At 43.4% G+C, this 25,042-nt stretch overlaps 1 protein-coding gene and 1 gene segment (V, D, J or C); both read right to left on the minus strand.

Annotated features, from left to right (window-relative positions):
- Nucleotides 1-16,765: 16,765 nt before the first annotated feature.
- LOC110504270 lies at nucleotides 16,766-17,708 on the minus strand. Its single transcript, XM_036962744.1, has 2 exons — nucleotides 17,362-17,708; nucleotides 16,766-17,163 (listed from the first exon to the last, which is right to left on the minus strand). Exons 1-2 carry the CDS (start codon nucleotides 17,636-17,638, stop codon nucleotides 16,766-16,768), a joined length of 675 nt encoding a protein of 224 aa, XP_036818639.1. The 5' UTR covers nucleotides 17,639-17,708.
- Nucleotides 17,670-21,604, minus strand: LOC118944276. The segment is given in 3 exon segments: nucleotides 17,670-17,685; nucleotides 20,803-21,130; nucleotides 21,313-21,604. Coding segments are annotated over 3 exon segments (393 nt in total).
- Nucleotides 21,605-25,042: the final 3,438 nt, after the last annotated feature.

A 25,042-nucleotide genomic window follows, 5' to 3' on the forward strand; every position in this document is an offset into this window, starting at 1 on the left:
CCGGGGTGAGATCTTGCGTGGAGCCCCAGATCGAGGGAGATTATCAGTGGTCTTGTATGTCTTCCATTTCCTAATATTTGCTCCCACATTTGATTTCTTCAAACCAAGCTGCTTACCTATTGCAGATTCAGTCTTCCCAGCCTGGTGCAGGTCTACAATTTTGTTTTTGCTGTCCTTTGACAGCTCTTTGGTCTTGGCCAAAGTGGAGTTTGGAGTGTGACTGTTTGAGGTTGTGGACAGGTGTCTTTTATACTGATAACAAGTTCAAACAGGTGCCATGAATACAGGTAACGAGTGGAGGACAGAGGACCCTCTTAAAGAAGAATTTACAGGTCTGTGAGAGCCAGAAATCTTGCTTGTTTGTTATTGACCAAATACTTATTTTCCACCAGAATTTGCAAATAAATTCATTAAAAGCAGTTCACCTGTTACAGAAGAGGAGAGAGAGACCTGTTTGTTATAACTACTGTAGTCATTCAGGAAATGTATGGAATTATAGATTATTTTGGACATTATCTAATCTGTGACCAATAATAATCAAGAGATTCAGGTTAATAGATAGAAAATATCCAACAAAGATTGTTAGTTCAACACTGAGTCCAGATGAACCTTCAAAAGGACATGGATCTTCAACTCTCAGACTCCTTACTACACACCATAGTTTACTGTGGTACTGTGTCTGGTGAGTCCACATGGATTAGTTGAGCTGTAACTCCACCTACAGGAAAGACATGATATCATACCATACTGTATCATGGTCTCCTGTATATCAGATGGAACCTCCCCTTTCTGTTAGACCAGCTGGTGAGTGTTTTGGCATTGAATCAGAGTCAGATACAGTGTGATTAGTCTACAGTACACCAGGGAGGAGGTTTTTGTAGAGCAGAGAGGGATATCTGATGCACTGTGTAAACTAGCAGCACAGTAATACACAGCACTGCTATTTGGAGTTAGTTGTTTGATGGTTAAGGTGCTGGTACCACCTGCATTAGCATCTCCTTCTATATCAAATCCAGCCTCAGGAAATGCAGTTTTCGCTGTCATGTATCCTAATAGCACTAATTCTCTGTCATGGACTGCTTGTACCAGAGGATACGATTATAGTTTGATATACTATGTGAACACTCCATCTTAGCCAACTCTCCCTGGTTCTTGTACAGGGCTGCAGGTGTTTGGTGAACCTGGTTACTGAGAGAAGAAACTGGAGAGAGAGACAGAGAGAGAGAGAGAGAGAGAGAGAGAGAGAGAGAGAGAGAGAGAGAGAGAGAGGTGAAACAACAGATAGAGAAACATATTCACTTGAAACATGAAAACCAATCAAATGAGGATATTATTAGTTGATGAAATCAATGATCTGAATACCTGCAGCCCAGGCTGTGTAACCCATGGTGATGGAGATAATAATTCTGATCATGTTGACTCACTGTTAAGGAAACAGAAAGAATGAGACAGACAAACCACTCCACATGAATTAGAGGAGGCTTCTCATCAACTCATCTCAGTGATCTTATAGAGAGAGGGATGCTGCCTCCTCATGAGAACATCTAAAACATCAGAGACCTGAGATGAACCCTGCAGGAGGAGTCTATGTGGTTTTGGGTGGATTATATCTTTAAGTTATTATTCATTTTCCCTTTAAGTTAAGTTGTTTTTCTAGTCAATTATACCTTGCCAATTTTAGGTCTATATTTTTACAATTATTGTATATGTCCAGACAGAGGAACAGTTATAGTGGTGAGTTGTATCTCCAGAGGAACAGTTATAGTGGTGAGTTGTATCTCCAGAGTAACAGTTATAGTGGTGAGTTGTATCTTCTGAGGAACAGTTATAGTGGTGAGTTGTATCTCCAGACAGAGGGACAGTTATAGTGGTGAGTTGTATCTCCAGAGGAACAGTTATAGTTGTGAGTTGTATCTCCAGACAGAGGAACAGTTATAGTGGTGAGTTGTATCTCCAGACAGAGGAACAGTTATAGTGGTGAGTTGTATCTCCAGACAGAGGAACAGTTATAGTGGTGAGTTGTATCTCAAGTGGAACAGTTATAGTGGTGAGTTGTATCTCCAGACAGAGGAACAGTTATAGTGGTGAGTTGTATCTCCAGAGGAACAGTTATAGTGGTGAGTTGTATCTCCAGACAGAGGAACAGTCATATTGGTGAGTTGTATCTCCAGAGGAACAGTTATAGTGGTGAGTTGTATCTCCAGAGGAACAGTTATAGTGGTGAGTTGTATCTCCAGACAGAGGGACAGTTATAGTGGTGAGTTGTATCTCCAGAGGAACAGTTATAGTGGTGAGTTGTATCTCCAGACAGAGGAACAGTTATAGTGGTGAGTTGTATCTCCAGAGGAACAGTTATAGTGGTGAGTTGTATCTCCAGACAGAGGGACAGTTATACTGGTGAGTTGTATCTCCAGACAGAGGAACAGTTATAGTGGTGAGTTGTATCTCCAGAGGAACAGTTATAGTGGTGAGTTGTATCTTCTGAGGAACAGTTATAGTGGTGAGTTGTATCTCCAGACAGAGGGACAGTTATAGTGGTGAGTTGTATCTCCAGAGGAACAGTTATAGTGGTGAGTTGTATCTCCAGACAGAGGAACAGTTATAGTGGTGAGTTGTATCTCCAGACAGAGGAACAGTTATAGTGGTGAGTTGTATCTCCAGACAGAGGAACAGTTATAGTGGTGAGTTGTATCTCAAGTGGAACAGTTATAGTGGTGAGTTGTATCTCCAGACAGAGGAACAGTTATAGTGGTGAGTTGTATCTCCAGAGGAACAGTTATAGTGGTGAGTTGTATCTCCAGACAGAGGAACAGTCATATTGGTGAGTTGTATCTCCAGAGGAACAGTTATAGTGGTGAGTTGTATCTCCAGAGGAACAGTTATAGTGGTGAGTTGTATCTCCAGACAGAGGGACAGTTATAGTGGTGAGTTGTATCACCAGAGGAACAGTTATAGTGGTGAGTTGTATCTCCAGACAGAGGAACAGTTATAGTGGTGAGTTGTATCTCCAGAGGAACAGTTATAGTGGTGAGTTGTATCTCCAGACAGAGGGACAGTTATACTGGTGAGTTGTATCTCCAGACAGAGGAACAGTTATAGTGGTGAGTTGTATCTCCAGACAGAGGGACAGTTATAGTGGTGAGTTGTATCTCCAGAGGAACAGTTATAGTGGTCAGTTGTATCTCCAGACAGAGGAACAGTTATAGTGGTGAGTTGTATCTCCAGAGGAACAGTTATAGTGATGAGTTGTATCTCCAGACAGAGGGACAGTTATACTGGTGAGTTGTATCTCCAGACAGAGGAACAGTTCTAGTGGTGAGTTGTATCTCCAGAGGAACAGTTATAGTGGTGAGTTGTATCTCCAGACAGAGGAACAGTTATAGTGGTGAGTTGTATCTCCAGACAGAGGAACAGTTCTAGTGGTGAGTTGTATCTCCAGACAGAGGAACAGTTATAGTGGTGAGTTGTATCCCATGCTCAGTCACTCAATACAGTATGTAGCCCTTGTATCTGATGATGTCTGGACAGAGAATGTATCACACGCCTTACACTATTTACTTTTTGTCCAGACAGAATCAGATACATGGTCTACATATACAGAGACAGAGGGTCACCAGGCCCAGGCCGCCAAGGGCCCTCCCGTACCACCGGCCCTGTCCCAGGCCCCCTAGGGCCCTCCCGTACCACCGGCCCTGTCCCAGGCCCCCTAGGGCCCTCCCGTACCACCGGCCCTGTCCCAGGCCCCCTAGGGCCCTCCCGTACCATTCCCTGTCCCAGGCCCCCTAGGGCCCTCCCGTACCACCGGCCCTGTCCCAGGCCCCCTAGGGCCCTCCCGTACCATTCCCTGTCCCCGTCCCCCTAGGGCCCTCCCGTACCACCGGCCCTGTCCCAGGCCCCCTAGGGCCCTCCCGTACCACTGGCCCTGTCCCAGGCCCCCTAGGAACCTCCCGTACCACCGGTCCTGTCCCAGGCCCCCTAGGGCCCTCCCGTACCACCGGCCCTGTCCCAGGCCCCCTAGGGCCCTCCCGTACCATCGGCCCTGTCCCAGGCCCCCTAGGGCCCTCCCGTACCATCGGCCCTGTCCCAGGCCCCCTAGGGCCCTCCCGTACCATTCCCTGTCCCAGGCCCCCTAGAGCCCCCTTTGACCGGGGCCCATATAGTGCCACGATACAGCATCTTCTAAATGTGTGTTGAGAAACACTCCCTCCTGGTGGAGAACTGAGGAAGTGCATCTAAACCATCTAAACTAGTCACTTATAACAGTATCATTAACATCTGTCTGATATCAAATGGTTCATAGCAAAGTGTTGTTGAAGTGGTTGAAGACAGGTGCAGGTGTATAGAGCTGTAGTCAGTATTATGTGAGAGGATCAGAGAGGGTTTTTGTAGAGGAGAGAGGGTATAGTGAAACACTGTGCTTCACTAGCAGCACAGAAATACACTGCACTGTCTTCAGCTTCTGTCACTTTGGGAAAATGTAGATACGCCATTTTATTAGCTGCAGCATCTCCACTGACATCAAAACGCCCTTTAAAGGAATCTTCCACCGTTGGACTGGTGTTCCACACATACCCAATGAGTTTCAGAGCAGTGTTTTGGGCTGACTGTTGGTACCACAGTATCATGTTGTAATTTGAATCAGTGTGGCTGCAGGTGAGATTAACTTTATCTTCAGGTCCTTGTAGTATTGCAGTAGGAGTCTGGTGAACTTTGTCTGTTTGTGACAGCCCTGTGGATGAAAACAGACCATCTGAAATATACAGTATTACTCAGCATATTGACAGCAATATATTTCAGTAGTAAATCTATCTTTCATGAGGGATTTAGTACCTGTCACCCATAGTGGTAGAGTTGCTACATGTATGAGAAGCTTGATCATGTTGATGGTTCTGTAGAGAAGAGTCACATGGACAAGGAGAAAGGGTTTTCAGATAGTCAGAGATGTCATGTCATCTAGTGGGAGTGTCAAATGTATGTCAGTATCCCAAATGGCACCCTATTCCCTTTCTAGTGCACTACTTTAGACCAGAGCCCATAGGGGGGAGAGGAGAATAAGTCAATAGAAAAGGGGAGCTGAACTGAGCTGCCGGAGGGGAAGGAAATTACATCACTTTGACGTCAGAACTTGTGCTGATATTCAAGTGTAACAGTATAACTTTAGACCGTCCCCTCACCCAAACCCGGGCGCGAACCAGGGACCCTCTGCACACATCAACAACAGTCACCCTCGAAGCATCGTTACCCATCGCTCCACAAAAGCCGCGGCCCTTGCAGAGCAAGGGGAACTACTACTTCAAGGTCTCAGAGCAAGTGACGTCACCGATTTAAATGCTATTTAGCGCGCACCGCTAACTACCTAACATTTCACATCCGTTACACAAACAGATCCCTTGTTCACCTACAGGTTCAACTTGAAGGTGTATTGTGAAACATACCGGTATCTACATCATTAAAGGATTTCTCTTTTTATATAGATAGAAACGGAGTAATGGAATTTGACATTGTAACATTGCATAATCTATATTAATGAGTGATGACACTAAACTGTAAATACTGGTATACTGTACCAGGACAGATATCACCTTATGCCATCATCCATCTGTGTTTATTCATTGGCACTGAGTCAAAGTCAAACCTCAGATGCAGGTGTTCTGAGCCGTGGTCTAATATTACCATCAGACAGGGTTTTAGTAGAGAACAGGAGGAAGTCTACATCACTGTGTTGGCTGGCTGCACAGTAATAAACTGCACTGTGTTCAGGTCCTCTCAGACTCACTAGATGAAGATAAGCCTCTTTCCCACCGTCTCCACTCACATTGAAGTGCTTTTCAAATGATTTCTCCATGGTTATTGACTTGGTATATGCATAACCAATGAGTTTCATAGCAGTGTCTCCTGCTGACTGTTTGTACCATAGTATCATGTAGTAGCTAGGGATCGTATGGCTGCAGGTGAGTTGAACGTTTCCTCCAGGTCCTTCTGTTAGTGCCACAGGCCTCTGATGAACCATGCTACTAAACAACTGCCCTGTGGACAAAGAGAGAAAGGAGAGGAGAGAGAGAGGAGAGGGAGAGAAAGGGAGAGAGAGACAGGAGAGAGGTAGAGAAAGGATATTTTATTCAGTTTGATGACATTCGTAGTAGCGTTAGGCTTCTCATCGTAAGTGATTTAATACCTGTCACCCAGAGTGGTAGAGCTGCCAGGTGAATCAGAACTCTGAACATCTTGATGAAGAAAAAGATAATGATGAAGATGATGAATATGCTGAGGAAGACGATGATTATGTGATATGAGTGTCTCCTGGGTGAAGCTCTGAGGTGAAAGGAGATTGGCTGTTGTAGTAGCATGTTTCCTTCAGGGTGGTGGATAGTGACAGTGTTAGAGGGAGTGTCAGGAAGCCTGTACTGTAAAGCTTGCTCATAGGACCTCACTGTGAACATGACTGATTACATGATCATGACAATGAACCCATCAGACATTAGAAGAACTAGAGTTAGAGATCCCCCTACAGTATGTGAGGAGACCATCAGACATTAGAACAACTAGAGTTAGAGGTCCCCCTACAGTATGTGATGAGACCATCAGACATTAGAACAACTAGAGTTAGAGGTCCCCCTACAGTATGTGATGAGACCATCAGACATTAGAACAACTAGAGTTAGAGGTCCCCCTACAGTATGTGATGAGACCCTCAGACATTAGAAGAACTAGAGTTAGAGGTCCCCCTACAGTATGTGATGAGACCTTCAGACATTAGAAGACCTAGAGTTAGAGGTCCCCCTACAGTATGTGATGAGACCATCAGACATTAGAAGAACTAGAGTTAGAGGTCCCCCTACAGTATGTGATGAGACCATCAGACATTAGAACAACTAGAGTTAGAGGTCCCCCTACAGTATGTGATGAGACCCTCAGACATTAGAAGAACTAGAGTTAGAGGTCCCCCTACAGTATGTGATGAGACCATCAGACATTAGAAGAACTAGAGATAGAGGTCCCCCTACAGTATGTGATGAGACCATCAGACATTAGAAGAACTAGAGTTAGAGGTCCCCCTACAGTATGTGATGAGACCATCAGACATTAGAAGACCTAGAGTTAGAGGTCCCCCTACAGTATGTGATGAGACCATCAGACATTAGAACAACTAGAGATAGAGGTCCCCTTACAGTATGTGATGAGACCATCAGACATTAGAAGAACTAGAGTTAGAGGTCCCCCTACAGTATGTGATTAGACCATCAGACATTAGAACAACTAGAGTTAGAGGTCCCCCTACAGTATGTGATGAGACCATCAGACATTAGAAGAACTAGAGTTAGAGGTCCCCCTATGGTATGTGATGAGACCATCAGACATTAGAAGAACTAGAGTTAGAGGTCCCCCTACAGTATGTGATGAGACCATCAGACATTAGAAGAACTAGAGTTAGAGGTCCCCTTACAGTATGTGATGAAACCATCAGACATTAGAACAACTAGAGTTAGAGGTCCCCCTACAGTATGTGATGAGACCATCTCTTTACATATTATATTACATCCTGTTGAAATACTGGGGTTTTTGTGCAGCTGTACTTGTTGTCTGTATCACTGTGTTGACTCACAGCACAGAAGTACATTCCACTGTCTCCTGTCTCCAACTTCTTCACTGTGAAAGATCCACTCTCAGCTACAGCCTTAACAGTTGGGTATTTGTCTTTACTGAATTCCCCTGAATAGTCAGGTTGAGAACTGGGAGTAATGAAGACTACCTGCTTCATTCCCTCTCCTGGAAGCTGTCTGTACCAGTACATCTGGAAGTAGCTAGAATCCTTAGTGTGACTGCAGTTCATCAGAGCATCACTGTCTTTCGGTCCCCAGAGTATGGTGGGTGTCTGAGTGACTTCACTCCACTCAACAAGACCTGTAAGGACACAGTGAGAATGAAATCAATAGAGTTAGGTACAGTTAGACCTGAATACATCAAGACTCAGGAACATATGCTTGGAAACATCAATATCTATAACTAGAGAAGTCCTTCATTGTAAATAAGAATTTTGTTCTTAACTTTCCTGGTTAAATAAATGAAACATTATGAAACTGTACCTGCAGCACAGAGCAGTGAGACAGTAACAGAGAAGAGAAATGTGAACATGTTTGATCACGTTATATGTGAGAGTGCTGGAAAGAGTCTGGTATCAATGTATATAAAACAAGAGGAGTGTCACATAGATGAATAGATGACAATCAGTAGACCACGGCAGGTTCCACCATATTCAACATGTCAGTGAAGTGGGAGGGACTGATGATCTGAATACATCATGCTAATTAGTGGTTCAGACTGTAGAGACATTCACATTATTAAAGTTAGAGGTCCCCCTACAGTCCATGATGAGACCACCAGCTCTTTACAGATTATATTCTATCCTATAGAGCTCGCCAGCTTGTAGTACTAAGAGATGGAAATGAGTCAGCATTTTCTACCTCTGGTTCGTTGACCCTTGCTATGGGAGAAATGAAGGGGGAAATAATGGGGTTTTGGGATATAAGGTCTGAAGTTAACACAGGCTTTGGAGATCTTACACGTTTTGTTCTGTGCAATAACTTAAAACCTCTCTGGGCTTGGGTCTAGTTTCCTGAATTTCAATAAATCAGTCTTTTGGCGTGTGAGCAGCACGTATGAATATGCCTTTCCTATTGAACATACTTCTTTCCGTGTTTTAGTTTATTAACATTTTAGATAGATAAATAAAAACATTGTTTGACTTGTTTGGACAAATTTTCGTGGTTGCTTTTTGGACTCCTTTGTCTGTCTGTTGACCATTACTGAAATCAATGGTGCCAACTAAACTTACTTTTTGGGATATAAAGATGGATTTTATCGAACAAAACAAACCACTCAGGTTGTAGCTAGGACCCTTGGGATTGCAAAAGAGGAAGATCTTCAAAGGTAAGTGATTTATTTTATCACTATTTGTGATTTTGTGAAGCCTGTGCTGGTTGAAAAATATGTTAATGTGGGGCGCCGTCCTCAGACAATCGCATGGTATGCTTTCGCCGTAAAGCCAATACAGTTAGATTAACAAGAAGTTAAGCTTTTAAATGATATAAGACACTTGTATGTTCATGAATGTTTAATATTATAAATATTTACTTGAATTGCACGCTAGCGGGACACCTAGCCCTAATTAACAATCAGTGCTATGGCATACATAACCATATCATCTGCATACAGAAAAATATCAAGGGATTTAATACAAAGACCAATATTATTCATATGAATAGTAAAGAGAACTGGTCCCAATACTGACCCCTGTGGTACACCTAATATCCAGGAAACTAGACTCAATACCATCAGAATGCACACATTGTGTCCTGTCTGTCAGATAGTTCTTAAACCATTTGCAAGACTCATTGTCCAGGCCCATTTCAGACAGTTTTTGAATGAGTAGGGAATGTTCAATGGTGTTGAATGTCTTGGAAAAGTCTAGAAATATGGCAGTACGTTGAGATTTATGATCTATGCAATTTAAAACATAATCTAAAACAAGTATAACAGCTGAAACAGCATTGCCAAATATATTACAGAAAGGAGACAGGAATCTCATTGGTGTACAAAACACCCCACCCAGCATATTATCGACCAGTTTATAAAATGTTGTCATGCTGCGTCACGCAGTTGCTAAACTAACCATCACACAATCCCTTCTCAAAGTCGGGAAATGAGTCGAGAAAATGTCCTATTTTCCTCAAAGTACGTATTGTCACGATCCCTAAGCTATACAATATTAGAGATATCAAGTTTATTATCTGCAAAATTGTACTTCTTGTTGACGAAATTCATGCTTATGTATACCCCATCATGGTAGATATCCCAGCTAGCACAGTGGATCTGGGTCGATTCCGCCTGAGAGTTAAACTCGGCCGACGTCATGTAGCCCGAGTCTGGGCCGCCTTCGGCAGTATTACTTACGGCTAGGATGTGGGGATTGAGCTCGGGACAATACCGGTGTGAGTTATCTGGCCCAAATGTATTACTTGGTTCTTGGGCCGATTGTGGCTTCACTCTGGCAGATGATTAAACGGGCTGCTTTACATCATTAATATTTCATTATTTATTTTTCCATATTTTCAAATTGTTTCTGTGCAGAAAAACTACAATTAACATTTAAATTCAATTCTTTAAGAGTCCTGTGTAGTATTTTAGTATTTTGATACTTTGTGCAAGACAATTGATAAACATTAAGAACTTTGTGGATGTGTAACAGTATAATTTTAGACCGTCCCCTCGCCCATACCCGGGCGCGAACTAGGGACCTTCTGCACACATCAACAGTCACCCTCGAAGCATCGTTACCCATCGCTCCACAAAAGCCGCGGCCCTTGCAGAGCAAGGGGAACTACTACTTCAAGGTCTCAGAGCAAGTGACGTCACTGATTGAAACGCTAGTTAGCGCCCACGCTAACTAAGCTAGCCGTTTCACATCCGTTACACTCACCCCCCTTTTGACCTTCCTCCTTTTTTTCCGCAGCAACCAGTAATCCGGGTCAACAGCATCAATGTAACAGTATAAATTTAGACCGTCCCCTCGCCCATACCCGGGAGCGAACCAGGGACCTTCTGCACACATCAACAACTGACTCCTACGAAGCGTCGTTACCCATCGCTCCACAAAAGCCGCGGCCCTTGCAGAGCAAGGGGAACTACTACTTCAAGGTCTCAGAGCAAGTGACGTCACTGATTGAAACGCTAGTTAGCGCCCACGCTAACTAAGTTAGCCGTTTCACATCCGTTACAGATGGAGCCTCCCGAGTGGTGCAGCGGTCTAGGACACTGCATCGTAGTGCAAACTTCGTTGCTACAGATGCTGGTTCGAGACCTGTGCCAGTCATGACTGGGTGACCTTTGAGGATACGTACAATTTGCCCAGTTATTGGAGGGTTTGGACGGCAGGGATGTCCTGGTCCACTACCGTGACACCTGTGGTGGGCTGGGCACATGCACGCTGAGACGGTCACCAGACACAAAATGTTTTTTTTTGTGGATGAGTATAATATGTATGTACAAAATAGCAATATTTAAAATGACTAAATCGAGTAATATTGTACACATTTTTTAAAATGTGTTTTGTGTCGCTTCTGGGGAGATTCTGGTAAGATGCCGGCAAAGTTGGGTGAATTCTGGTAGAAAGACGTTGGCCGTTGCACTTGGGCTGATTCCTCATTGCTAGCTGGGAAATCAGAGCAGCTTCAGTCTCTAGGTCTACCCCATCATGGAGTGTGTTCCAACAGATACCACAGTATGGTGTTGTAGCTGGGGAGATGGGGTTCCACCTGCTGATACCACAGTATGGTGTTGTAGCTGGGGAGAGTGTGTTCCACCTGCTGATACCACAGTATGGTGTTGTAGCTGGGGAGATGGGGTTCCACCTGCTGATACCACAGTATGGTGTTGTAGCTGGGGAGAGTGTGTTCTACCTGCTGATACCACAGTATGGTGTTGTAGCTGGGGAGAGTGTGTTCCACCAGCTGATACCACAGTATGGTGTTGTAGCTGGGGAGAGTGTGTTCCACCTGCTGATACCACAGTATGGTGTTGTAGCTGGGGAGAGTGTGATCTACCTGCTGATACCACAGTATGGTGTTGTAACTGGGGAGAGTGTGTTCCACCTGCTGATACCACAGTATGGTGTTGTAGCTGGGGAGAGTGTGTTCCACCTGCTGATACCACAGTATGGTGTTGTAGCTGGGGAGAGTGTGTGAACAGCACAGCAGTTTCTCCAGAACTCTGAAATACTGAAGATGGAGACTGAAGAACGCTGGAACAGAGCAGTTCACCTGTTACAGAAGAGGAGAGAGAGACCTGTTTGTTATAACTACTGTAGTCTTTCAGGAAATATATGGAATTATAGATTATTTTAGACAGTATCTAATCTGTATTCCAGAATAGTCAAGAGATTCAGGTTAATAGGTAGAAAATATCCAACAGTGAAAGATTGTTAGTTCAACACTGAGTCCAGATGAACCTTCAAAAGGACATGGATCTTCAACTCTCAGACTCCTTACTACACACCATAGTTTACTGTGGTACTGTGTCTGGTGAGTCCACATGGATTAGTTGAGCTGTAACTCCACCTACAGGAAATACATGATATCATACCATACTGTATCATGGTCTCCTGTATATCAGAGGGAACCTCCCCTTTCTATTAGACCAGCTGGTGAGTGTTTTGGCATTGAATCAGAGTCAGATACAGTGTGATGTTAATACAGGTGTGATTAGTCTACAGTACACCAGGGAGGAGGTTTTTGTAGAGCAGAGAGGGAGATCTGATGCACTGTGTAAACTAGCAGCACAGTAATACACAGCACTGCTATTTGGAGTTAGTTGTTTGATGGTTAAGGTGCTGGTACCACCTGCACTAGCATCTCCTTCTATATCAAATCCAGCCTCAGGAAATCCAGTTTTTGCTGTCATGTATCCTAAAAACACAAATTCTCTGTCGTTGGATTGCTTGTACCAGAGGATACGATTGTAGCCTGATATACGATGTGAACACTCCATCATAGCCGACTCTCCCTGGTTCTTGTACAGGGCTGCAGGTCTCTGGTGAACCTGATTACTCGGAGAGGAACCTGGTGAGAGAGACGGAGAGAGAGAGAGAGACAGAGAGAGGCAGAGATAGAAAAAGAGAGAGAAAGAGAGAGAGAGAGAGAGAGAGAGAGAGAGAGAGAGAGAGAGAGAGAGAGAGAGGTGAAACAACAGATAGAGAAACATATTCACTTGAAACATGAAAACCAATCAAATTAGGATATTATTAGTTGATGAAATCAATGATCTGAATACCTGCAGCCCAGGCTGTGTAACCCATGGTGATGGAGATAAGAATTCTGATCATGTTGACTCACTGTTAAGGAGACAGAAAGAATGAGACAGACAAACCATTCCATATGAATTAGAGGTGGCTTCTCATCAACTCATCTCAGTGATCTTATAGAGGGATGCTGCCTCCTTATGAGAACATCTAAAACATCAGAGACCTGAGATGAACCCTGCAGGAGGAGTCTATGTGGGACAGGAAGCAGGGTTTAATAGAGCAGAGAGGGAGATCTGATGCACTGATATCTGGAGGTAGTTGATTGATGGTTAAAGGAAATATTCACCTATTTTGAATGTTATGTTATTGTGGTAAAGTCTCTCTCAGTATTTTTTATTTATTTTTTATTTCACCTTTATTTAACCAGGTAGGCCAGGTGAGAACAAGTTCTCATTTACAGCTGTGACCTGGCCAAGCTAAATCACAGCAGTGTGACAGAAAACAACACAAAGTTACACATGGAATAAACAAAAGTACAGTCAATAACACAATAGAAAAATCTATATACAGTGTGTTCAAATGGAGTAAGGAGGTAAGGCAATAAATAGGCCAATAGTAGCAAAGTATTTACAATTTAGCAGATTAACACTGGAGTGATAGATGTGCAGATGATGATGTGCAAGTGGAAATACTGGTGTGCAAGAGAGCAGAAAAGTAAAGAAAACCAATAAGGGAATGAGGTAGGTAGTTGGATGGGCTATTTTACAGATGGGCTAAGTACTGCTGCAGCGATCGGTAACCTGCTCAGATAGCTTATGCTTAATTTTAGTGAGGGAGATACAAGTTTCCAATTTCAGCGAGTTTTTGCAATTCGTTCCAGTCATTGGCAGCAGAGAACTGGAAGGAAAGGCGGCCAATGGAGGCGTTAGCTTTAGGGATGACCAGTGGGATATACCTGCTGGAGCGCGTGCCATGGGTTGGTGTTGTTATGGTGACCAGTGAGCTAAGATAAGGCGGAGCTTTACCTAGCAAAGACTTATAGATGACCTGGAGCCAGTGGGTCTGGCAACGAATATGTAGCGAGGGCCAACCGCCGAGAGTATACAGGTCACAGTGGTGGGTGGTATATGGGGCTTTGGTGACAAAACGGATGGCCCTGTGATAGACTGCATACAGTTTGCTGAGTGGAGTGTTGGAGGCTTTTTTGTAAATCACATCACGGAAGTTGAGGATTGGTAGGACTGTCAATTTTACGTGGGTATGTTTGGCAGCATGAGTGAAGGAGGCTTTGTTGCGAAATAGGAAGCCGATTCTAGATTTAATTTTGGATTGGAGGTGCTTAATATGAGTCTGGAAGGTGAGTTTAAAGTCTAGCCAGACACCTAGGTATTTGTAGTTGTCCACAGATTCTAAGTCAGAACCGTCCAGAGTAGTGATGCTAGTCGGGCGACCGGGTGCGGGCAGAGATCGGTTGAAGAGCATGCATTTAAATTTACTCGCGTTTCAGAGCAGTTGGAGGCCACGGAAGGAGTGTTGTATGGCATTGAAGCTCGTTTGGAGGTTTGTTAACACAGTGTCCAAAGAGGGGCCAGATGTATACAGAATGGTGTCGTCTGCGTAGAGGTGGATCAAGGAATCACCCGCAGCAAGAGCGACATCATTGATATAAGAGAGAAAATAGTTGGCCTGAGAATTGAACCCTGTGGCACCCCCATAGAGACTGCCAGAGGTCCGGACAACAGGCCCTCCGATTTGACACATTGAACCCTATCTGAGAAATAGTTGGTGAACCAGCCGAGGCAGTCATTTGAGATACCAAGGCTGTTGAGTCTGCCAATAAGAATGTGGTGATTGACAGAGTCGAAAGCCTTGGCCAGGTCGATGAAGATGGCTGCATTGTCTTTTATCGATGGTGGTAATGATATCGTTTAGGACCTTGAGCATGGCTGAGGTCCACCCGTGACCAGCTCGGAAACCGGATTGCACAGCGAAGAAGGTAAGGTGGGATTCGAAATGGTCAGGGCCGCCTTTCGAAATGGTCATGGCCGCCTTTCCTTCCAGTTCTCTGCTACCAGTGACTGGAACGAATGGCAAAAATCGCTGAAACTGGAGACTCATATCTCCCTTTCTAGATTGAAGCACTTAGGGTTATTGTCCTGTTGGAAGGTAAACTTTTTCCCCAGTCTGAGGTCCTGAGCGCTCTGAGGCAGGTTTTCATCACTTTCTTTTGTTTTCTATTGTGTTATTGACTGTACGCTTGTTTATTCCATGTTTAACTTATTTTGGCCAGGTCGCAGTTGAAAATGAGATATTGTTCTCAATTAGCCTACCTGGTTAAAAAAAGGTGAAATAAAATAAATATCTAAAAAAAATACAGCATTTTCTAAATGTGTGTTGAGAAACACTCCCTCCTGGTGGAGAACTGAGGAAGTGCACCTAAACCATCTAAACTAGCCACTTATAACAGTATCATTACCATCTGTCTGATATCTAATGGTTCATAGCAAAGTGTTGTTGAAGTGGTTGAAGACAGGTGCAGGTGTATAGAGCTGTAGTCAGTATTATATGAGAGGATCAGAGAGGGTTTTTGTAGAGGAGAGAGGGTATAGTGAAACACTGTGCTTCACTAGCAGCACAGAAATACACTGCACTGTCTTCAGCTTCTGTCGCTTTGGGAAAATGTAGATACGCCATTTTATTAGCTGCAGCATCTCCACTGACATCAAAACGCCCTTTAAAGGAATCTTCCACCGTTGGACTGGTGAATCTCACATACCCAATGAGTTTCAGAGCAGTGTTTTGGGCTGACTGTTGGTACCACAGTATCATGTCGTATCTTGAAACAGTGTGGCTGCAGGAGAGATTAACTTTGTCTTCAGGTCCTGTTAGTATTGCAGTAGGAGTCTGGTGAACTTTGTCTGTTTGTGACAGCCCTGTGGATGAAAACAGACCATCTGAAAGATACAGTATTACTCAGCATATTGACAGCAATATATTTCAGTAGTAAATCTATCTTTCATGAGGGATTTAGTACCTGTCACCCATAGTGGTAGAGTTGCTACATGTATGAGAAGCTTGATCATGTTGATGGTTCTGGAGAGAAGAGTCACATGGACAAGGAGAAAGGGTTTTCAGATAGTCAGAGATGTCATGTCATCTAGTGGGAGTGTCAAATGTATGTTGGCATCCCAAATGGCACCCTATTCCCTTTCTAGTGCACTACTTTAGACCAGAGCCCATAGGGGGGAGAGGAGAATAAGTCAATAGAGAAGGGGAGCTGAACTGAGCTGCCGGAGGGGAAGGAAATGACATCACTTTGACGTCAGAACGTGTTGATATTCAAGCAGATCCCTTGTTCACCTACAGTTCTCCTGTTCAACTTAAAGGTGTATTGTCGAACATACCGGTATCTACATCATTAAAGTATTTGTCTTTTTTAGTCTTTAGATGTGATCTGTGTTATAGATTCTGCAGTCATCACACTAGAAATAGGATGTTATTTGAAGAAATACCTGAACCGTTTCTTCAAGACAACAACATCAACCACATTATTTGGTCTCGAGGTTTGACATCAACTTCCTCCATGTGCTCAGACATCTACAGCGGTGGACAGCAGGTGTGCTGGGTGTTGATGTACACTGCAGATATGGAGGAAAGGATCAGAAGGGGCTTTTGGAGAAGAGAGAAGGGGATCTACATCACTGTGTTGACTTCAGGTCAGAACAGTAATACACTGAACTGACTTCAGGACAGAACATTAAGGGGGTGGGGCAGGGGAGAGGGAGAGAGAGTGAGTAGTCATGTTATTCACATCTATGCAGGGTGGAGTAATGGAATTTGACATTGTAACATTGCATAATGCATGTTAATGATTGATGGCTAACCTGTAAATACTGGTATACTGTACCAGGACAGATATCACCTTATGCCATCATCCATCTGTGTTTACTCATTGGCACTGAGTCAAAGTCAAACCTCAGATGCAGGTGTTCTGAGCCGTGGTCTAATATTACCATCAGACAGGGTTTTAGTAGAGAACAGGAGGAAGGTTACATCACTGTGTTGGCTGGCTGCACAGTAATAAACTGCACTGTGTTCAGGTCCTCTCAGACTCACTAGATGAAGATAAGCCTCTTTCCCACCGTCTCCACTCACATTGAAGTGCTTTTCAAATGATTTCTCCATGGTTATTGACTTGGTATATGCATAACCAATGAGTTTCATAGCAGTGTCTCCTGCTGACTGTTTGTACCATAGTATCACGTAGTAGTCAGGGATCGTATGGCTGCAGGTGAGTTGAACGTTTCCTCCAGGACCTTCTGTTAGTGCCACAGGCCTCTGATGAACCATGCTACTAAACAACTGCCCTGTGGACACAGCGAGGGAGGGAGAGAGAGGGGAGAGAGAAGAGGGGAGAGAAGGAGAGGAGAGAGAGAGGGAGAAGGAAGAGGGGAGAGACGGAGAGAGAGAAACATAGAGAGAGAAGATGTGAGAGAAAGGATATTTTATTCAGTTTGATGACATTCGTAGTATCGTTAGGCTTCTCATCGTAAGTGATTTAATACCTGTCACCCAGAGTGGTAGAGCTGCCAGGTGAATCAGAACTCTGAATATCATGATGAAGAAAAATATTATGATGATGATGAAGATGATGAATATGCTGAGGAAGACGATGATGATGAGGATGTGATATGAGTGTCTCCTGGGTGAAGCTTTGAAGTGAAAGGAGATTGGCTGTTGTAGTAGCATGTTTCCTTCAGGGTGGTGGATAGTGACAGTGTTAGAGGGAGTGTCAGGAAGCCTGTTCTGTAAAGCTTGCTCATAGGACCTCACTGTGAACATGACTGATTACATGATCATGACAATGAACCCATCAGACATTAGAAGAACTAGAGTTAGAGGTCCCCCTACAGTATGTGATGAGAACATCAGACATTAGAAGAACTAGAGTTAGAGGTCCCCCTACAGTATGTGATGAGACCATCAGACATGAGAAGAACTAGAGTTAGAGGTCCCCCTACAGTATGTGATGAGACCCTCAGACATTAGAAGAACTAGAGTTAGAGGTCCCCCTACAGTATGTGATGAGACCATCAGACATTAGAAGACCTAGAGTTAGAGGTCCCCCTACAGTATGTGATGAGAACATCAGACATTAGAAGAACTAGAGTTAGAGATCCCCCTACAGTATGTGATGAGACCATCAGACATTAGAAGAACTAGAGTTAGAGGTCCCCCTACAGTATGTGATGAGACCATCAGACATTAGAAGAACTAGAGTTAGAGGTCCCCCTACAGTATGTGATGAGACCATTAGACATTAGAAGAACTAGAGTTAGAGGTCCCCTACAGTATGTGATGAGACCATCAGACATTAGAAGAACTAGAGTTAGAGGTCCCCCTACAGTATGTGATGAGACCATCAGACATTAGAAGAACTAGAGTTAGAGGTCCCCCTACAGTATGTGATGAGACCATCAGACATTAGAAGACCTAGAGTTAGAGGTCCCCCTACAGTATGTGATGAGAACATCAGACATTAGAAGAACTAGAGTTAGAGGTCCCCCTACAGTATGTGATGAGACCCTCAGACATTAGAAGAACTAGAGTTAGAGGTCCCCCTACAGTATGTGATGAGACCATCAGACATTAGAAGACCTAGAGTTAGAGGTCCCCCTACAGTATGTGATGAGAACATCAGACATTAGAAGAACTAGAGTTAGAGATCCCCCTACAGTATGTGATGAGACCATCAGACATTAGAAGAACTAGAGTTAGAGGTCCCCCTACAGTATGTGATGAGACCATCAGACATTAGAAGAACTAGAGTTAGAGGTCCCCCTACAGTATGTGATGAGACCATCAGACATTAGAAGAACTAGAGTTAGAGGTCCCCTACAGTATGTGATGAGACCATCAGACATTAGAAGAACTAGAGTTAGAGGTCCCCCTACAGTATGTGATGAGACCATCAGACATTAGAAGAACTAGAGTTAGAGATCCCCCTACAGTATGTGATGAGACCATCAGACATTAGAAGAACTAGAGTTAGAGATCCCCCTACAGTATGTGATGAGACCATCAGACATTAGAAGAACTAGAGTTAGAGATCCCCCTACAGTATGTGATGAGACCATCAGACATTAGAAGAACTAGAGTTAGAGATCCCCCTACAGTATGTGATGAGACCATCAGACATTAGAAGAACTAGAGTTAGAGGTCCCCCTACAGTATGTGATGAGACCATCAGACATTAGAAGAACTAGAGTTAGAGGTCCCCCTACAGTATGTGATGAGACCATCAGACATTAGAAGAACTAGAGTTAGAGGTCCCCCTACAGTATGTGGTGAGACCATCAGACATTAGAAGAACTAGAGTTAGAGGTCCCCCTACAGTATGTGATGAGACCATCAGACATTAGAAGAACTAGAGTTAGAGGTCCCCCTACAGTATGTGATGAGACCATCAGACATTAGAATAACTAGAGTTAGAGGTCCCCCTACAGTATGTGGTGAGACCATCAGACATTAGAAGAACTAGAGTTAGAGGTCCCCCTACAGTATGTGGTGAGACCATCAGACATTAGAAGAACTAGAGTTAGAGGTCCCCCTACAGTATGTGATGAGACCATCAGACATTAGAAGAACTAGAGTTAGAGGTCCCCCTACAGTATGTGATGAGACCATCAGACATTAGAAGAACTAGAGTTAGAGGTCCCCCTACAGTATGTGGTGAGACCATCAGACATTAGAAGAACTAGAGTTAGAGGTCCCCCTACAGTATGTGATGAGACCATCAGACATTAGAAGAACTAGAGTTAGAGGTCCCCCTACAGTATGTGATGAGACCATCAGACATTAGAACAACTAGAGTTAGAGGTCCCCTACAGTATGTGATGAGACCATCAGACATTAGAAGAACTAGAGTTAGAGGTCCCCCTACAGTATGTGATGAGACCATCAGACATTAGAAGAACTAGAGTTAGAGGTCCCCTACAGTATGTGATGAGACCATCAGGCATTAGAACAACTAGAGTTAGAGGTCCCCCTACAGTATGTGATGAGGCCATCAGACATTAGAAGAACTAGAGTTAGAGGTCCCCCTACAGTATGTGATGAGACCATCAGACATTAGAAGAACTAGAGTTAGAGGTCCCCCTACAGTATGTGATGAGACCATCAGACATTAGAAGAACTAGAGTTAGAGGTCCCCCTACAGTATGTGATGAGACCATCAGACATTAGAAGAACTAGAGTTAGAGGTCCCCCTACAGTATGTGATGAGACCATCAGACATTAGAACAACTAGAGTTAGAGGTCCCCCTACAGTATGTGATGAGACCATCAGACATTAGAATAACTAGAGTTAGAGGTCCCCCTACAGTATGTGATGAGACCATCAGACATTAGAAGAACTAGAGTTAGAGGTCCCCCTACAGTATGTGATGAGACCATCAGACATTAGAAGAACTAGAGTTAGAGGTCCCCCTACAGTATGTGATGAGACCATCAGACATTAGAACAACTAGAGTTAGAGGTCCCCTACAGTATGTGATGAGACCATCAGACATTAGAAGAACTAGAGTTAGAGGTCCCCCTACAGTATGTGATGAGACCATCAGACATTAGAAGAACTAGAGTTAGAGGTCCCCTACAGTATGTGATGAGACCATCAGACATTAGAAGAACTAGAGTTAGAGGTCCCCCTACAGTATGTAATGAGACCATCAGACATTAGAAGAACTAGAGTTAGAGGTCCCCCTACAGTATGTGATGAGACCATCAGACATTAGAACAACTAGAGTTAGAGGTCCCCCTACAGTATGTGATGAGACCATCAGACATTAGAACAACTAGAGTTAGAGGTCCCCCTACAGTATGTGATGAGACCATCAGACATTAGAACAACTAGAGTTAGAGGTCCCCCTACAGTATGTGATGAGACCATCTCTTTACATATTATGTTACATCCTGTTGAAATACTGGGGTTTTTTGTGCAGCTGTACTTGTTGTCTGTATCACTGTGTTGACTCACAGCACAGAAGTACATTCCACTGTCTCCTGTCTCCAACTTCTTCACTGTGAAAGATCCACTCTCAGCTACAGCCTTGCTGGCTGAGAATTTGTCTTTACTGAATTCCCCTGAATAGTCAGGTTGAGAACTGGGAGTAATGAAGACTACCTGCTTCATTCCCTCTCCTGGAAGCTGTCTGTACCAGTACATCTGGAAGTAGCCAGATCCCTTAGTGTGACTGCAGTTCATCAGAGCATCACGTTCTTTCAGTTCCCAGAGTATGGTGGGTGTCTGAGTGACTCCACTCCCCTCAACAAGACCTGTAAGGACACAGTGAGAATTAAATCAATAGAGTTAGGTACAGTTAGACCTGAATACATCAAGACTCAGGAACATATGCTTGGAAACATCAATATATATAACTAGAGAAGTCCTTCATTGTAAATAAGAATTTTGTTCTTAACTTTCCTGGTTAAATAAATGAAACATTATGAAACTGTACCTGCAGCACAGAGCAGTGAGACAGTAACAGTGAAGAGAAATGTGAACATGTTTGATCACGTTATATGTGAGAGTGCTGGAAAGAGTCTGGTATGAATGTATATAAAACAAGAGGAGTGTCACATAGATGAATAGATGACAATCAGTAGACCACGGCAGGTTCCACCATATTCAACATGTCAGTGAAGTGGGAGGGACTGATGATCTGAATACATCATGCTAATTAGTGGTTCAGACTGTAGAGACATTCACATTATTAAAGTTAGAGGTCCCCCTACAGTCCATGATGAGACCATCAGCTCTTTACATATTATATTCTATCCTATAGAGCTCACCAGCTTGTAGTACTAAGAGATGGAAATGAGTCAGCATTTTCTACCTCTGGTTTGTTGACCCTTGCTATGGGAGAAATGAAGGGGGGAAATAATGGGGTTTTGGGATATAAGGTCTGAAGTTAACAAAGGCTTTGTAGATCTTATACATTTTGTTCTGTGCAATAACTTAAAACCTCTCTGGGCTTGGGTCTAGTTTCCTGAATTTCAATAAATCAGTCTTTTGGCGTGTGAGCAGATGTTGCGCTAACGAATTTGCCTTTCCCATTGAACATACTTCTTTCCGTGTTTTAGTTTATTAACATTTTAGATAGATAAATAAAAACATTGTTTGACTTGTTTGGACAAATTTTCGTGGTTGCTTTTTGGACTCCTTTGTCTGTCTGTTGAGCATTACTGAAATCAATGATGCCAACTAAACTTACTTTTTGGGATATAAAGATGTATTTTATCGAACAAAACGAACCACTCAGGTTGCAGCTGGGACCCTTGGGATTGCAAAAGACGAAGATCGTCAAAGGTAAGTGATTTATTTTATCACTATTTGTGATTTTGTGAAGCCTGTGCTGGTTGAAAAATATGTTAATGTGGGGCGCCGTCCTCAGACCATCGCATGGTATGCTTTCGCCATAAAGCCTTTTTGGAATCTGACAATACAGTTAGATTAACAAGAAATTAAGCTTTTAAATGATATATGACACTTGTATGTTCATGAATGTTTAATATTATAAATATTTACTTGAATTGCGCGCTAGCGGGACACCTAGCCCTAATTAACAATCAGTGATATGGCAAACATAACCATATCATCTGCATACAGAAAAATATCAAGGGATTTAATACAAATACCAATATTATTCATATGAATAGTAAAGAGAACTGGTCCCAATACTAACCCCTGTGGTACACCTAATATCCAGGAAACTAGACTCAACACCATCAGAATGCACACATTGTGTCCTGTCTGTCAGATAGCTCTTAAACCATTTGCAAGACTTATTGTCCAGGCCCATTTCAGACAGTTTTTGAATGAGTAGGGAATGTTCAATGGTGTTGAATGTCTTGGAAAAGTCTAGAAATATGGCAGCACGTTGAGATTTATGATCTATGCAATTTAAAACATAATCTAAAACAAGTATAACAGCTGAAACAACATTGCCAAATATATTACAGAAAGAAGATAGGAATCTCATTGGTGTACAAAACACCCCACCCAGCATATTATCGACCAATTAATAAAATGTTGTCATGCTGCGTCACGCAGTTGCTAAACTAACCATCACACGATCCCTTCTCAAAGTCGGGATATGAGTCGAGAAAATGTCCTATTTTCCTCAAAGTACGTATTGTCACGATCCCAAAGCTAAACAATATTGGAGATATCAAGTTTATTATCTGTAATGTTGTTCTTCTTGTTGATGAAATTCATGCTCATGTATACTCCATCATGGTCGATATCCCAGCTAGCACAGTGGATCTGGGTCGATTCCGCCTGAGAGTTAAACTCGGCCGACGTCATGTGGCCCGAGTCTGGGCCGCCTTCGGCAGTATTACTTACGGCTAGGATGTGGGGATTGAGCTCGGGACAATACCGGTGTGAGTTATCTGGCCCAAATGTATTACTTGGTTCTTGGGCCGATTGTGGCTTCACTCTGGCAGATGATAAACGGGCTGCTTTATATCATTAATATTTCATTATTTATTTTTCCATATTTTCAAATTGTTTCTGTGCAGAAAAAATACAATTAACATTTAAATTAAATTCTTTAAGAGGCCTGTGTAGTATTTTAGTATTTTGATACTTTGTGCAAGACAATTGATAAGCATTAAGAACTTTGTGGATGGAGCCTCCCGAGTGGTGCAGCGGTCTAGGACACTGCATCGTAGTGCAAACTTCGATGCTACAGATGCTGGTTCGAGACCTGTGCCAGTCATGACTGGGTGACCTTTGAGGATACGCACAATTTGCCCAGTTATTGGAGGGTTTGGACGGCAGGGATGTCCTGGTCCACTACAGTGACACCTGTGGTGGGCCGGGCACATGCACGCTGAGACGGTCACCAGACACAAAATGTTTTTTTTTGGTGGATGAGTATAATATGTATGTACAAAATAGCAATATTTAAAATGACTAAATCGAGTAATATTGTATACATTTTTTAAAAATTTGTTTTGTGTCGCTTCTGGGGAGATTCTGGTAAGATCCCGGAAAGTTGGCTGAATTCTGGTAGAAAGACGTTGGCCGTTGCACTTGGGCTGATTCCTCATTGCTAGCTGGGAAATCAGAGCAGCTTCAGTCTCTAGGTCTACCCCATCATGGAGTGTGTTCCAACAGATACCACAGTATGGTGTTGTAGCTGGGGAGATGGGGTTCCACCTGCTGATACCACAGTATGGTGTTGTAGCTGGGGAGAGTGTGTTCCACCTGCTGATACCACAGTATGGTGTTGTAGCTGGGGAGAGTGTGTTCCACCTGCTGATACCACAGTATGGTGTTGTAGCTGGGGAGAGTGTGTTCCACCTGCTGATACCACAGTGTGGTGTTGTAGCTGGGGAGAGTGTGTTCCACCTGCTGATACCACAGTATGGTGTTGTAGCTGGGGAGAGTGTGTTCCACCTGCTGATACCACAGTATGGTGTTGTAGCTGGGGAGAGTGTGTTCCACCTGCTGATACCACAGTATGGTGTTGTAGCTGGGGAGAGTGTGTTCCACCTGCTGATACCACGGTATGGTGTTGTAGCTGGAAGGGAGTGTGTTCCACCTGCTGATACCACAGTATGGTGTTGTAACTGGGAAGAGTGTGTTCCACCTGCTGATACCACAGTATGGTGTTGTAGCTGGGGAGAGTGTGTTCCACCTGCTGATACCACAGTATGGTGTTGTAGCTGGGGAGATTGTGTGAACAGCACAGCAGTTTCTCCAGAACTCTGAAATACTGAAGATGGAGACTGAAGAACGCTGGAACAGAGCAGTTCACCTGTTACAGAAGAGGAGAGAGAGACCTGCTTGTTATAACTACTGTAGTCATTCAGGAAATATATGGAATTATATATTATTTTAGACGGTATCTAACCTGTGATCAAGAATAATCAAGAGATTCAGGTTAATAGGTAGAAAATATCCAACAGTGAAAGATTGTTAGTTCAACACTGAGTCCAGATGAACATTCAAAAGGACATGGATCTTCAACTCTCAGACTCCTTACTACACACCATAGTTTACTGTGGTACTGTGTCTGGTGAGTCCACATGGATTAGTTGAGCTGTAACTCCACCTACAGGAAAGACATGATATCATACCATACTGTATCATGGTCTCCTGTATATCAGAGGGAACCTCCCCTTTCTATTAGACCAGCTGGTGAGTGTTTTGGCATTGAATCAGAGTCAGATACAGTG

The sequence above is a fragment of the Oncorhynchus mykiss genome, chromosome 25 (genome assembly GCF_013265735.2).
Source record: "Oncorhynchus mykiss isolate Arlee chromosome 25, USDA_OmykA_1.1, whole genome shotgun sequence".
NCBI classification, from domain to species: domain Eukaryota; kingdom Metazoa; phylum Chordata; class Actinopteri; order Salmoniformes; family Salmonidae; genus Oncorhynchus; species Oncorhynchus mykiss.